The 14,035-nt window shown below is 48.1% G+C and overlaps 1 protein-coding gene across 1 annotated transcript in view; it reads left to right on the top strand.

Annotated features, from left to right (window-relative positions):
* Window positions 1-543: 543 nt before the first annotated feature.
* Window positions 544-14,035, top strand: part of PDGFD (platelet derived growth factor D) — a 168,401-nt gene continuing 154,909 nt past the window's right edge. Inside the window, exons 1-2 of the mRNA XM_066619548.1 lie at window positions 544-739; window positions 1,103-1,261. Coding sequence (XP_066475645.1) covers window positions 544-739; window positions 1,103-1,261 — 355 coding nt within the window. The remainder of the gene's footprint in view (window positions 740-1,102; window positions 1,262-14,035) is intronic.

Genomic DNA, 14,035 nt, shown 5'->3' with positions numbered 1-14,035 from the left:
AGTCCCCAGCTGAGGAGAGGGTGGGTAGCCAGGCTCCACTCTGGATTTTGACAGAGGAGGGGGTTTTCCAGATGCCAGGGGATGCCCATTATTTTGATGTGGGCTAACACAAGAGGTGCCAGCTGGCCTCTCCTGCCCTCTCGCCCCCAGTCCTACAGGAGGAGCCAGGTCCCTTCCACCAGCCCCCCTTGAGTGCTCTTCAGCAGTGGCGTAGCCAGAGGAGGGCAAAGCACTAAGTTTTGCAGGGAGCCTTACCGGGGCGGGCAAGGGGCCCTTCGGGGCCATTCCAGGCGGGCGGAGAGCAAAAGGGAGGCGAGTGATCCGATGGGGATGGGGAGGGGCCCCTTGCACGCCGCGGTGAGGCTCCCTGCAAAACTTAGTGCTTTGCCCCCCTCTGGCTACGCCACCGCTCTTCAGTTCCTCTTACGGTGCGGGCTGCGGGGGGGCTGCGCAGCCTGAAGTCCACGAGAAGGCGCCTCTCCCTCGTTCCTCCCCCCCCCGCCAGCCCGCCCCGTCCGGCTCCTCCACCGCCTTCTTTGCCCCATGGCCAGAGGCGCCGGTGCCATTCCCGCCGCCGTCTCTCCCTTCCGAAGGGCAGCACGGAGAGCCTGTGCGCGCAGCCCGGACTGCGGTGCCTGGTCTGAGCGGCACCCCCCGCCGCCTCTGAGCGCTCCCGAAGCCTGGGCAGCAGCCAAGCCGGACCGGGCGAAGGAGTGGCGGGAGGCAGCCCGGCTGGGAGGCAGGAGGCAGCCAGGGGGGCGTTGCAGCCAACCCACCCCCCAGAAAGCGCTCCGTCGGGCGTCCCGCTGGGGGATCGCGCTTCACTCTGCCCCAGGAGGAGGCAGGTGGGCGGGGAGGGGAGGGGGCAACCTGTCCCCCCTGCTGGCCCCCTAACTTGGCCCAGAGCTAGGAGAAAAGTCCTTAGGTGCTGGACGTGGCTGGGGGTGACTTTGGAGAGGAGACCTGGAGCAGGGCGCAGAGGAGTCCCGGGCTTGCTTGCAAAGAGCACTGCGGAGGGAGAGACCACCCTTTGGAAGAGGGAGCCGGACTTGGGGGGGGGGGGGGGCTGCTCTGCTGGCTGGTTTTTCCTCGTCGTGCCCAGCATCCAGGGTCCCGATGCAGCTATTCGCGCCCTTCCTCCTTTCCGCGGCGGTCTGGGCCAACCTGGGCGGCCAGCAGGGCTCCTCTGCAGCCACCGGGGCGCAGAGTGGGCCCTCCTCCTCGATCCGAGCCCTGAGAGCCTCCAACCTGCGGAGAGATGGTGAGTCCCTCCTTGCCTCAGTTGCGCGGTTCTTCTCGCGGGGTGCAATTGACCAGAAGTTGAGCAGGCGGGCGCCAAAAGGCAGGTTGGGGAAAGGGAGCCCCCTGGAAGCTCTTTGAGGAGGTGCAGTTCCACACACACACACACGTGAATCATTAACAGGAGGGACAGGCGGTGAGTGGGGAGGCAGGTGAGGTAGAGCCTCCCCACCTGAGTCCTTCAAAAAGTACCACCGCGATGTGAGGCACCCAAAAGCTCCCACCCACGTGGTGGGGAGGCTCAACCTCACCTTCTTCACCTGCCTCCCCACTCACTGCACGTCCCTGATCATTAACATGGTGCTTTTTTTGGGGGGGGGGAGAAGCCATTGAGTGCTTTGCTACAGAACCACTTCCCCCCACAGCAGCTGCCCGAGGCAATCCTATTCAGACTTCCTTGTGATACTCCACTGAACTCAGTGGCACTTACTACTAAGAAAAAGTGCACAGGGCAGAGGTCTTGCCACTAAATTCCCAACTAGAGGCCCAGGAATTGGTTCTGGAAAAGGCAGATACCCCCCACCCTGGGACACCCTTGCAAAGAGTGTCCCAACATTCGTTCACTCAGCTTTGAAATCATTGGCACTGGTTGTATATGGAAAGCTGGGATCAACTAGCAGCTGAAGCACGCAGGCTCTTTGGAGGTTGGATATTGATTGAATGAGTGCACCTGACCTCTCCTCCCCCCCCCCAGTCCCATGTACAGGCACTTCACTTATTACAGATATGAAAACTTCACACAATGTCTGTGGAAAAAATCACAGGGCATGATGTGACCCACTGCCTGGTGAGAATCTAATGACAAGTCTTTTGATGAGGTCTATCAAGGGTTTAATTTCTCAAAAGGCAGCTGCTGAAGTTCTTCCTGGGACTTGGAGCCTCTTTCTTTGATTGGCCAACTACATCAGGGTGCAAGGTTCAACAACACAGTGATAGAGCATATATAGTTTGCAGGCACAAGGTCTCAGTTCCAATCCCTAGACATTGCTACTTAAAAAAAAAAAAAAGTCTCAGACAGCAAGACTGGGAAAGACGCTGTCCAAAATCCTAAAGAGCACTTCTCAGTCAGAGTGGATGAGACCCCTAGGTGAGTTGACAGTCTGCTGAAGTCAGTTTCGTGAGCTCCTTAATTCCAGTCAAATCATAATTTCAGTTTCCAGAATCCGGTGTCAAATTCAGCTCTGGTCCCAAATAGGTGGTGGACTTGCTCTCCCATGGAAGTTTAAGACGGGTGAGGGTTAGGGTGAAAGTTGTGAACTGGCCCTCTTCAGACAGCCTAGACCACAAGGTGACTGCAAAAAGAACAAGAAGTTGTTGCTAGCTAGGGAGAGGATTCTTGTTTGGTTTTAATCTGTGAGCACTGGATAATTAGGGAAAGAACTTTTTTTTAAGTCACAGTGGATTTGCATCAAGGGGTTGAAAGGGGCTGTGAGATTATCAGGTTGTTTGCTCTAGCCACCTGAGATATTTCTTCACCTTTTCTGCAATATCTCTTGGAGAAACATTTTTCCAAAAAAAGCTCATAGCAGGAACTGGAAAGGAGCTGCTAGCTGAAACTTCTCAGTGTAACCTCTTCAACTTCTTCAGGGATTTTTGATGTAAAAGATCTGGGCAGCAGTCAGTTACGAAAATTAGAGGTGTAAGGGCTGGAACACCCTGGGAAGATGTTTTTCTCTTTCTCTTCATCTCTTGCCCTTCCTCTAGCTCTTGTTAGACCAGTGTTTTTCAAACTTTTACAAAGTTGAGTTCCCTTCTAAAACAGGGTAAAAAAGTGGACTCCAACCAGATAACTAGGCACTAGTTCTACAGATGCAGGCGTACACCCTCGCTGCAGTTGCACCTGTTGTGTGGAACGATTAATAAAATGAAGCCCTAGTCCCGTCAGTATGTAGTATGAAACTTTTAAAATAAAAATCTATATTTCCCAAAAATCTATATTTCCCAGTCCCGTCAGATGTGAAATAGAACAGGACATTGCTAGCTCCCTTCCAAAACCCTTGGAAAGGTTTCGGAACCTTCACTGGTACAGGGAAACTTCATTAGAAGAACAAAGCAATGGCTCTCCCTAAGTGTAATCACAAGATCAACCCAGCAAATGTCTAAGCCTCCCCAAATGTGCCCCTCCCAGGATGTTTTCCATGGTGCACTTGAAGCAGCAACAAAAACAGGTTCTATGGATGGATTCAGACATCTCTGCTCTCCATGGCATCCCTTCAAATCCACTGTCAGTTCTGCCTGGGTATATTCAACTCATTCCCTTGTTGCTGATGGTGGTGGGAAGAAGGAGACTCTCTCTTTCCAGGAACTTTATATCTAGGGTGTCCCACTTCCAAGCAGCCTGCTCACTCCGCAGATTGAGAATCAGGACATGTTCTATCTAGACTGTCTCCTGGACCTTGTTCCAGAGCAGAATCCTGGCACCGAAAAGACATTCCATGTCTGAGTGGTGGGTTGCTTTATCCGTTTCCAGTTCTTCCTTAGCGGCATGGAACCATCTGAGTCGATTGTGTTGTTTGTAAAGCACGCAGCAGAAAACAAAGACTCCTAGCAAGAAGAATGACTTGGGCTTGCTGTCAGAGGACTGTTGTAGTGCCAATTGTTTTAAGTTGGCTGAGTGACAGCAAGATACTCATAATTCATGCGCTGCCCTTCCACTAGCCTGCCCCCTGACTTGCTGACTTCCATAAACATTTAGATGACAAGCCTTGAATAAACCAACTCTGCAGATCCCACCCCCTGCCTGCTTTTCATATGTCTGCTCTGCTGAGAATCTTGCAGATGCAATTTGGTGATGTCGTAAGATTCTTAGTAATTCAGGAGCACACAAAGTTTGAGATATTTCAGAGCAGGGGGTGGGGGGTTGTGCTTCATGGGGGGTGGCGGTTGAAAGGAGAAAGGAATGCAGGAAGGGAATGCAACAATGAATGCAACCCCCCCCCCCCATGTAAATATTAATGTTCAAGGATTTACAGCTGGAAACAGCTGGAATTCAATACTTCTCCCCAGCATATGTTTACAAAGGGAAGCCCTTGAAGAAATAATAGCACTGGGAGGTCCCAAACAAGGTCTCAGGGATTGTAATAGGTAAATTATCCCTTGGGTGGAGTTAGTGCTTTCCCTTGCTTGATAAGCTTCTATTCCTTCTAATCATTTATTTCAGAGTTTTTGGAGAGCACAACTATGTGGGTTTTCTGCCACTCCTAGTGGAGCATTTTAACTCCAAACCAGACATTTAGGAAACATCTTCTGGGGAAGAAAATGGATGCAGTGTGGCCTAAAATGATCCTGCACCAGTGAGTTTGATTAGTGGATTGTGGCTTTCCCAGCCTGCATGGCACCCACAACAAGGAATGGGAGGAATAGAAGCTGGTACAGCCCCAGAAAACGGGGGGGGGGGGAGGGGGTAGCACGTGGCATATGTCTCTGTAAGAGATCTTGAACCAGCCCTGCCACCACTGACAAGCTGGTTTTCAACTGTTCCATACAAGCAACTAGTTCTGTTTCATGCTTTAGTTTCTTCATTTCATCAGTTTGAGAGCCCAGCCCTATCCTCCCTCTCCCTGCCCCTGCTGCTGCAGCTGCCCCAAAACTGGACATGCTGTATCCAGTGTGTGTGTGTGTGGGAGGGGGAGATGGAATGGCAGAGAGAGGGGCTTTAAATCCCCCTACACCTCTATAAGCCTTCCACTCCACAAGGGGTCTCCTTGGACTTGCACTAGTGATTTCACTAGCGCAAGTCGGAGGAGAGAAAGGGGCAGGGAGACAGGGTGGGAGAGGGTGTAACGGGGGCAGGAAAGGGGGATAGGATCCAGATCCGGATCCAATCTCCCTGCATTTCCATCCCTTTCCATCCACTTTCAATCCCTATTACACCCATTCCCTGCCCAATTTTTCCCCTTTCCTGCCCCCGTTATCCCCTCTCCCACCCCTCCTGTCTCCTCTGCTGACTTCTCTGGTGGACGAAAGGAGAGCCAATGACACGAATGGGAAGGCTGCAGCCTTCCTGCTAGCATCTCCAGCAGTGCAGTGCTCAGGGGTGTGGCTAATGATCATGTAGCCCGGTGCCAAGTTCAAAATGTTGCCCCAGAAGTGATGTCACAACCGGAAGTGATATCATGCCCGGGCTTTTTAAAAAGTGAAAATTGTTAGGAAATCACCTCCTCCCCCCCCCCCACAGCAGCTCACCACCCACTTGCTCTACTGCCTCTCCCCAATCAGTGGTGTAGCTAAGGCATCTATCTGCTACCTGGGGTCTACAAGATTTTGCAGAGCCCCTGCATGATAAAATCAAATTTAATTAAGTAAATAAATATAAAGTTATTAATTCCATGCTATATCATAATAACATCTCATTGGCACTCAGAACAATCAGTCTCATAGGTCGGTTTGGAGTTAAGCAAATCCACTATTTGTTCCACAAGACAGTTGTGTTTTCATTTTCTGGTTAATTGGCCATAACTTTTGATAGGATAAAGATATTCCAATGCAGTTTATTTCACTGCATTCTGCATTAAATTACCTTTCCAGTGATATATAACATGATGGTATTATTCTTACATACCAAGATTTTCACAATTTGGGTCACTAGTGTCAAGTTCAGCTTGTTGCCCCCCTAAAGCTTGATACCCGGTGCAACTGCTACCCCCTGCACCCCCTTAGCTATGCCACTGGCACTGCTGGAGTACATTTTGCTGTACTTGCTACTGGAGTACATTTTACGACTTTACAGCAGTCAGTGCCAGTGGAAGAGGTGCTAGAACCTCAGCTGGAAAGGATAGGATTGGGCCAATTGTAGGAAAAAAATTGGTGCTGCTGCTGTTACCCTGCACATGCCTGATCTTGTCTAATCTTGGAAGCTAAGCAGGGTCAGGCCTGGTTAGTACTTGGATGGGAGACCACCTGGGAATACCAGGTGCTGTAGGCTTATACCATAGTCTTTCGAGACTGAAGGTTGCCAACCATTTTTTTTGCTGCTGTTAAACAATTGAGAGTAAAAAAAAAGTGTGGTGTGGTCTACTGTGAATCACCCAGCAATCTACCAGAAGATCTTGATCTACTTTCTACCCACTCCAATAGACTATAGAAGAGCCTAACAGCGTCATCTTAATTTCCTACTTGTAAATGAATGGGGAGAAAGTGAAGCAATTCACATGGGAATATTATTGGATTGAGGGCAGACTTGCTCTCTAATCCTGACACTGGGTGACCTATCAATCACTAACTGAGAAGCAAAGAGGAAGGTGCAACATGTCTCTGAATTCAGAAAAACACTGCACTCCCTGGGGTTCTTGCACTATATAAACCCTACCACCATAATATACACCCACCTACCATAATAACGGGCATTTTTCTAGTTGTTCTTCAGCCCATATTAGAATGCTATCCGTGGGACCCATGTACTCTGTGCCCTGCACATAGCTGGCTCTCTCCACATCTACATATCCTGGCAAAAAACATACCTACATGTTCAGGATGCTTTTTAATCTTTCAGCAATGTGGCACACTTCTCCTGACCTTGCCCTAATACTGGCAACCTCACTATATCGAGAGAGCTTTGGTGACATTCTGTGGTGTCCTAACCTACCGACTGGGAATTGCCAACACAGAGTACATGAGTTTTCAGAAAAGATCTGTTCTGAACAGAGAGGGGGGGGGGGAAATCTGTACTGAGCATGTTCCAGGGTTGCTACTTTAATTACAATGCAAGGACAAAACCTAATTCAGTAAAATACTCTGGGCTCACGTCCAGATTTCAGGAACCTTAATTTGCAGATTTGCAAAGACATCTCTAGGGGATCCAGGTCTTTTGACTGCTAACGAATACCAGGATTAGAAGTTGGGACTGTTCAGTGGCAAAAGATTCTTTCATAAATTGGAAAATAACCTTTTGGATTACTGTTGCCAGTATCCTTTTGAGAGAACACACTCTCAAAGGCCCTTGTTTTAATAGTTGAATAGTTTTAACAGGGGAATTTCATGGGCCTTTTCAATCAATGAAGAGTTAAATATATATCTCAAAGCAATGTACTTTGTGTGTGCATGCATGGACATATGTAAGAAGGCCTGGAAGGTCCTTGGGGGTATGGTTAATCTCTGTGTTCTCCCTGCAAAAATATGCACATATCTAACTCCTTGGGATGCCAGGGTCAAGGTTAGAGGACAAGTTTTGTTCTCACTCCAACAATACAACCGTTTCTTGCAAGTGCCACTTTCCAAGCATCACCTTTGCAAGTACCACTTTTTTTGAGTACCACCACCCTCTAGAGGTGGCCACTGCTTGCTCCACAGTTATCTTGGCAGCACAGAAAAGACTTCTTCAATTGCTGCTGCCTCCTAATCTCGCCTCTGTTCTGCTTGCCTGACAGCACCTTTTGAAAGACCAGGCTGCCACCCCTTGCTTTCAGGTCAGGTGATGCAGTCCATAAGAACATAAGAACAGCCCCACTGGGTCAGGCCATAGGCCCAGCTAGTCCAGCTTCCTGTATCTCACAGTGGCCCACCAAATGCCCCAGGGAGCACACCGGATAACAAGAGACCTGCCTCCTGGTGCCCTCCCTTGCATCTGGCATTCTGACATAGCCCATTTCTAAAATCAGGAGGCCATGGCAATGGGGCCAGGTACCATTTTGTGCTACTGTGAAATATCACCAAGGGTACCACTTGTTGAAAAGCACAGCTCCAGCATATCCAGCAGTCTACAGTTCCCTGGAATGGCAACTATTCACTTGTATGGGAACTAATACTAGCTGCACTTATACAAGTGCACTTGGAATTTCACCCGCATTATCTTGATGTCATCCTTACTGGACCCTTTCAGATATGTGCATATGATCATCACTGTATTGCAGACTTGAAGACTGAGATAGGGTGACTTGCTTTGGGTCACCCCAAGGATTAATAATAGAGGCAAGGTTCAAAATCAGGAAGTTCTGATTTTCTGAGTTCAGCCAATGTCAATTGGGCATAGACGGCAACAGGTCTCCCAGTCCTCTGCCGTAACAGCCAGTCTGGTGTGGCAAATGCTCTGTTGCCATCATGCACTATGGACCTTCCAGCACAAACAGATGGAAGCTCCATATGTCCATCAACAGCTCCCAGACACCTCATCAGAGCAGGTAGGGCAGCAGTGGGGTGGTTCAGGGGAGACTCGGGACAGGGGATGAGCCAAACCAGGGCAGTAGGGAGTGGATTTTGGTGACAGCAGTCAGTATCCTATTTTCCAGCATGAATTCATCCCCTGAGGCTCATCAGACTTATGCTAGCTAAGTAACTGGTGTAGTTCCAAGGAGATCCATTGGTAACCAGCAGAGATGGGCAAATTCAGCTTGACTTGACTAGAATTGAGTCATGAGTCTTGCTCTCTTTAACTTGAATCAAAAACGAGTCCTAATAGGTGGACTTTCCATGTCGCCAAGAGCATTTTGGGGACTCTAAATGACTTGAGTCCAGAGTCTGCAAAAAAAAAAAAAAGCTGCTGCCGGTGTGTGTGTGTGTGTGTGTGTGTGTGTGTGTGTGTGTGAGAGAGAGAGAGAGAGAGAGAGAGAGAGAGAGAGAGAGAGAGAGTTCTCTTCAAACACTCCCCTGCTGTCCCCAGCTTATCTGTAAACAAGGCAGGAGGGGGTGGGACATTGTGTGAGAGAGGGGATGGAAGTGGCAAGTGCCAGGAGGGTCAGATGCAGCAACCAGGAGACTTATTTTTGACCCAATCCTTTGTAGCTTTGCTCAGAAGTAGTCCCATTCCGGCTGATCTTTCAATGAGCTTGCTAGAGCCATGCTATTTCTACTGGATGGCTAGGAGCCACCTCCCCCCACTCTTCTCTCACTCCTGGCAGGGAAAAAACCTTCATCCAATGATGATCGGTTCCTTCAGAGATGGACAAGAGAGCCCCCTCCCCCACCTCCTGCTCACTGCAAAAGCAAAACATTAACCCTTCCCTGCCTCCTGGCTGGAACTTCCCTGCTCTTCCGATCTGAATGATGGCCCCACAAGGTCTTTCACGCCATGAAAAAGGTAAGTAAGCCCACCCAGGTAGACTCAGGTCAGCATGCATGGGGACTCATTTCTGTTCAGTGGCCTCAGACTCGAGTCAATGCCAGAGTCATTGACACAGATGACTTGAGGGTACATGAGTTTGCAAAAAACATGTGTTGTAGTGCCTCAGACTCAAGTCACCTGACTCCAGTTTCCATCTCTGGTAACTAGGCAGCCTGCTGGGAGGTAAGTAAAAATTATTTTCACTTACCTCTCTTGGGCTGTCTGGTTGCCCCCACCACCACAGAATGTAGTGTACACTCTGCACCACTGCATCATGTAAACTGGTGGGGGATAGAACTGTGGTATAGAGATGGGTCTTGACCCATCTTTCCTAGATGGCCTTAGTGTCTGTTGTAAAGGTCAGATTTAGACCCTTTCAATGCCTTCCATATTAAGTTTCTTGACATGATGGAATATAGGAAACTGACTTTTCTATGTAAACATATGTATACATATTTGACCGCCTGTTTCCCAAGGGGCAGGTGGGGTGCGATGGGGTCAGCTGGCTAGATAAAAATTCCTGAAGACTAATCAAGTTCTGCTCTGAGAACAGGCCTTCTTCACAAGTTGTCTATCTTCCTATTAGGGGATTTACTTATAAGGAAACTTCTGGTCCTATCATGAACAGCAAAAGTGAAGAGGGTAAAGTTATGGTGAAAGTGAGGGGTTGTATGAGAGGCAGAAGGGAGGAGATACCTGATAATGGGCAAGTGAGAGGAGCCAGGGCATGAAATTACAGGGGATAAGAAAGTCAATTTGTGCATTCTGAAGACGGGAAGAGAGATATAAGTGAATTGTGATTTTTATTGTTTCTATGATGTGGGGGTTGAATTGAAAGGAACATGTGGGGCATGGAATGGAATGGAATGTGCAAGCTGTGATAACACTGAGAGCTTGCTAATTCCCTTTATTCAAGCTCCTTTTAAAATGTACCATGTACTAGGAATGGACTGCATTGTTGCCTCCTGAAATTTTAGGGGCATAAGGTGTGGGTTTGGAATGGGCGGAAATGTCTTCCCCGAAAGTTATCTTGGCTCTTTAGTCCCTGTTGGCAACCTGATCTGTTGCTGCTTTTGGCACCGACCCCTCCACTTTGTTAGATGCTCTTCCTCATTCACTCAATGATCCCAGAATTACAAGCCATCAAAGTCTGCATAGTCAGGCTGATGGGGAAGCCAGTGCTATGAAGGCAGTCAGATTTCACTACATGTTCATGTCAGGAGGGCACAGGAAACCCTCAAATTGTCCTCACTCAAAATGGGGTTGGGGAGAGGAAAGGCATCCTTCTGACAAGCAGGCCATGGCTCCCTGATGTGCTGAGCTGTGCTGATGGTTTCATTGACCATCAGTGTACCATGACAAGACAAGGGGTGACGTGCTTCCGCTTCCCCTGTCACCTACCCCAACACAAGGGGCAAACACCCATTGCTGACTTGCACAAACCATCCTGCAAAAGATCACAAATGTAGGTGCATTTTTGCACAAGGGACTGGAAGCATTTGCAAAAGGCAACCCCCCCCCCCAAAAAAAAAAAAATTGGGCCCTTAGTGTATACTTTTTGGCCATTTCTTTGTTCCACGTCTCTTCACATGTGTTCTCCATACTACATATTGAGGCCAATGCTGAAAGTTGGTGGTTTGCCTAAGACTGCTCCATCTGTGGCCAAACAGAGATTTGAAATGCACTCAATGAATGCCCTTCTTTAGCACGACACTCTCTTTTAACTACATTGTTGTCATTTGGAAAGAAAGTAACTAGGGAAATTACACATCTGACTCAGCTGTAATCAATACAATGGACTTCTACAAAGGACCTGGCAGTGGCAAGCCTGTTTTATCAGATAGATGTATATCACACGAGGACAGATATTTCAATTATAAACTTCCCAGTCAGTCTTGCAGTTACAGTAGTCTTGAAACTGCTGAATGGGATTATCAGCATCAACCTTTAAGAACCCCTTAAAATACCGTTTTTTATCACTGCGCTTCTTTAGTTCATAGAAATAGAATTCCATTCTTCTGTCTCTGAAAGGATTGCATGATTGGGACCAAAGATAGCAGGCAGATTGTGGGAATTAACTGTGCAAAGAGAGGAAGAATACCACCTTCTTCTGCCACCTTGATGGTGCAGAGGGATAAGAAACATAAGAACAGCCCCACTGGATCAGGCCTATGCCCATCTAGTCCAACTTCCTGTATCTCACGGCAGCCCACCAAATGTCCCAGGGAGCACACCGGATAACAAGAGACCTGCATCCTAGTGCCCTCCCTTGCATCTGGCATTCTGACATAGCCCATTTCTAAAATCAGGAGGTTGCACATACACATCATGGCTTGTAACCCGTAATGGAATTTTCCTCCAGAAACTTGTCCAATCCCCTTTTAAAGGCATCCAGGCCAGATGTGGTCACCACATCCTGCGGCAAGGAGTTCCACAGACTGACCACACGCTAAGTAAAGAAATATTTTCTTTTGTCTGTCCTAACCCTCCCAACACTCAATTTTAGTGGATGTCCCCTGGCTCTGGTGTTATGTGAGAGTGTAAAGAGCATCTCCCTATCCACTTTATCTTTCCCATGCATAATTTTGTATGTCTCAACCATGTCCCCCCTCAGGCGTCTCTTTTCTAGGCTGAAGAAGCCCAAACGCCATAGCCTTTCCTCATAAGGAAGGTGCCCCAGCCCAGCAATCATCTTAGTTACTCTCTTTTGCACCTTTTCCATTTCCACTATGTCTTTTTTGAGACCAGAACTGGACGCAATTCTCTAGGTGTGGCCTTACCATAGATTTGTACAACGGCATTATAATATTAGCCGTTTTGTTCTCAATACCTTTTCTAATGATAAGACCGTGAAGCAGTAAGACTTACTTGCCCTCAAATAAATTCATTCCCTGCATTTCTGCATGTCATGGATTTGGGTGTGCCTTTTGATTGGAAGCGGGCAAATGCAGAACAGTTACTCATGCAGAGACGTATTGGACAGCTTCTTTAGGAGGTAATCAATTCTGCTGCTTCTCTGCATCCACAATGACTGAATGGACTCATCACAAGGCAGGGCTGGCTCTCCTAGGCAGCAACAGGCTTTCTTGGGTGGCAAACCAGGGGAAGCAGCACATTTTTAGGTGATCTACACTCCCTCTTTCTCACTCATTGGCTTGCTTGCTCTGGCCAAGAGCACCACAGAAGAGAGGTGGCTCTGACCCAACTCTCGAGTGTTGCGCTCTCTCTCTCTCTCTCTCCTTAAAGAATTTAGTACCTGTGGAGGTGACGTTAACAGCAGTGGGCCCACCTGCTGATTGCAAGGTGACTGCCCATTACTGATTGAAGAACAGCCAGTAAGAGGGCAGGAGACTGAACTGACTGAATGGGCAGAGTGGGGGGTGTTATTCAGGCATTAAAATGTCATGGGCCACTTCTGAGTGCAGAGAAGATTGGACAATTGTTGCAATGTTCTATAATGGAGTATAATGGCCTTCTAGTGTAGCGGTTCTGAAGTTGGACTTATACCGGGAATATCCAGGGTCAAAACCCCACTCAGCCAGGAAGCTTCCTGGGTGACCCTGGACCAGTCACTATCTCTCAGCCTCCATTACTTCACAAGGTTGTTATGAGGACAAAAGGAGGGGAGGAACTGTGTACACCGCCCTGAGCTCCTTGGAGGAAGAGTGGTATAAATATGTGGAAAATAAAACAATCAATCAAGTGGTATGAGCTAAACACAATCAGATTCTTGGTAACCATCATGGATGTGATGCAGCTGCAGGATACGTGTTCTAAGAATGGCAGCCCAAATGAGCCAGCCTTTCTTTTTTTGGGAGCGTGGCATGCCTCTGCCATTCCAGTAAGCAATACATTCCATGCGATGTCTAGCTTCCTATTGTCTGAGTAATTTCTGGTTTCATTCTTCAGCGCTGATCTGTGTCCCATCTTTTAAAAGCCAGCTTCCTACATTTGTGCTTTGATGGTCTGAGAGGGCAAGCATTGCCTCCTGATAGACTTCCTGCCAGACTTAGACGTTCCTGCTGTATATTTGGGACTATGAGGTTGAATTCCATGAGCAGCACAACATTTAAAATACAATGAGCTTGTCCTTTCACCCTCCCACTGAAATAATAAATGGCATCCTTCCCATAATAAACTTCAGTGGAAGTGGAATTGATCTTTATGTGTGTGTGTGTGTGTGTGTGTGTGTGTGTGTGTGTGTGTGTGTTAAGCAATTTGCCACTGCAAACATGCAACGCATTTCATGGCTCTGAGAGACGTATAAATGTGGCAAAAGCTGGTTGCTGCCCAGACGCCCATCGATTGTCATTCGCAAGCCCCACCTCTTCCTGTCACAGTGGCTGAACAACTATGATGTCAGGGAAGATTCATAGATTTGCATTGCTGAGTAGGGAGGGTCAATAATGCAACACTGACAACCAGTATAATTTATCCATCTGTGGCCCAACCCAGGTTACAATATAGCAAGAAGCACTAAGGGGACTGTACAGTGTTCCCCAGTGCATTGTTTCCATTCAAGCCAATGGGACACAGCTGACCTTTAGTAATTTCCGGATCATCTGGTGGCATCATCATGACAGGAAGCACTGCTTATTTTCCCACAAGTATTCAGTGTTGCATTGCAGGTCAAGGAAAGTTCATATCAAAGCACCAAAAAGAGGCTTTCAGAGGTATTATGGATAACTTGCAGCCAAGCAA

The sequence above is a fragment of the Tiliqua scincoides genome, chromosome 3 (genome assembly GCF_035046505.1).
Source record: "Tiliqua scincoides isolate rTilSci1 chromosome 3, rTilSci1.hap2, whole genome shotgun sequence".
Classification (NCBI taxonomy): domain Eukaryota; kingdom Metazoa; phylum Chordata; class Lepidosauria; order Squamata; family Scincidae; genus Tiliqua; species Tiliqua scincoides.
The sequence above is the reverse complement of the archived record's forward strand: the minus strand, read 5'-3'. Positions and strand labels throughout refer to the sequence as shown.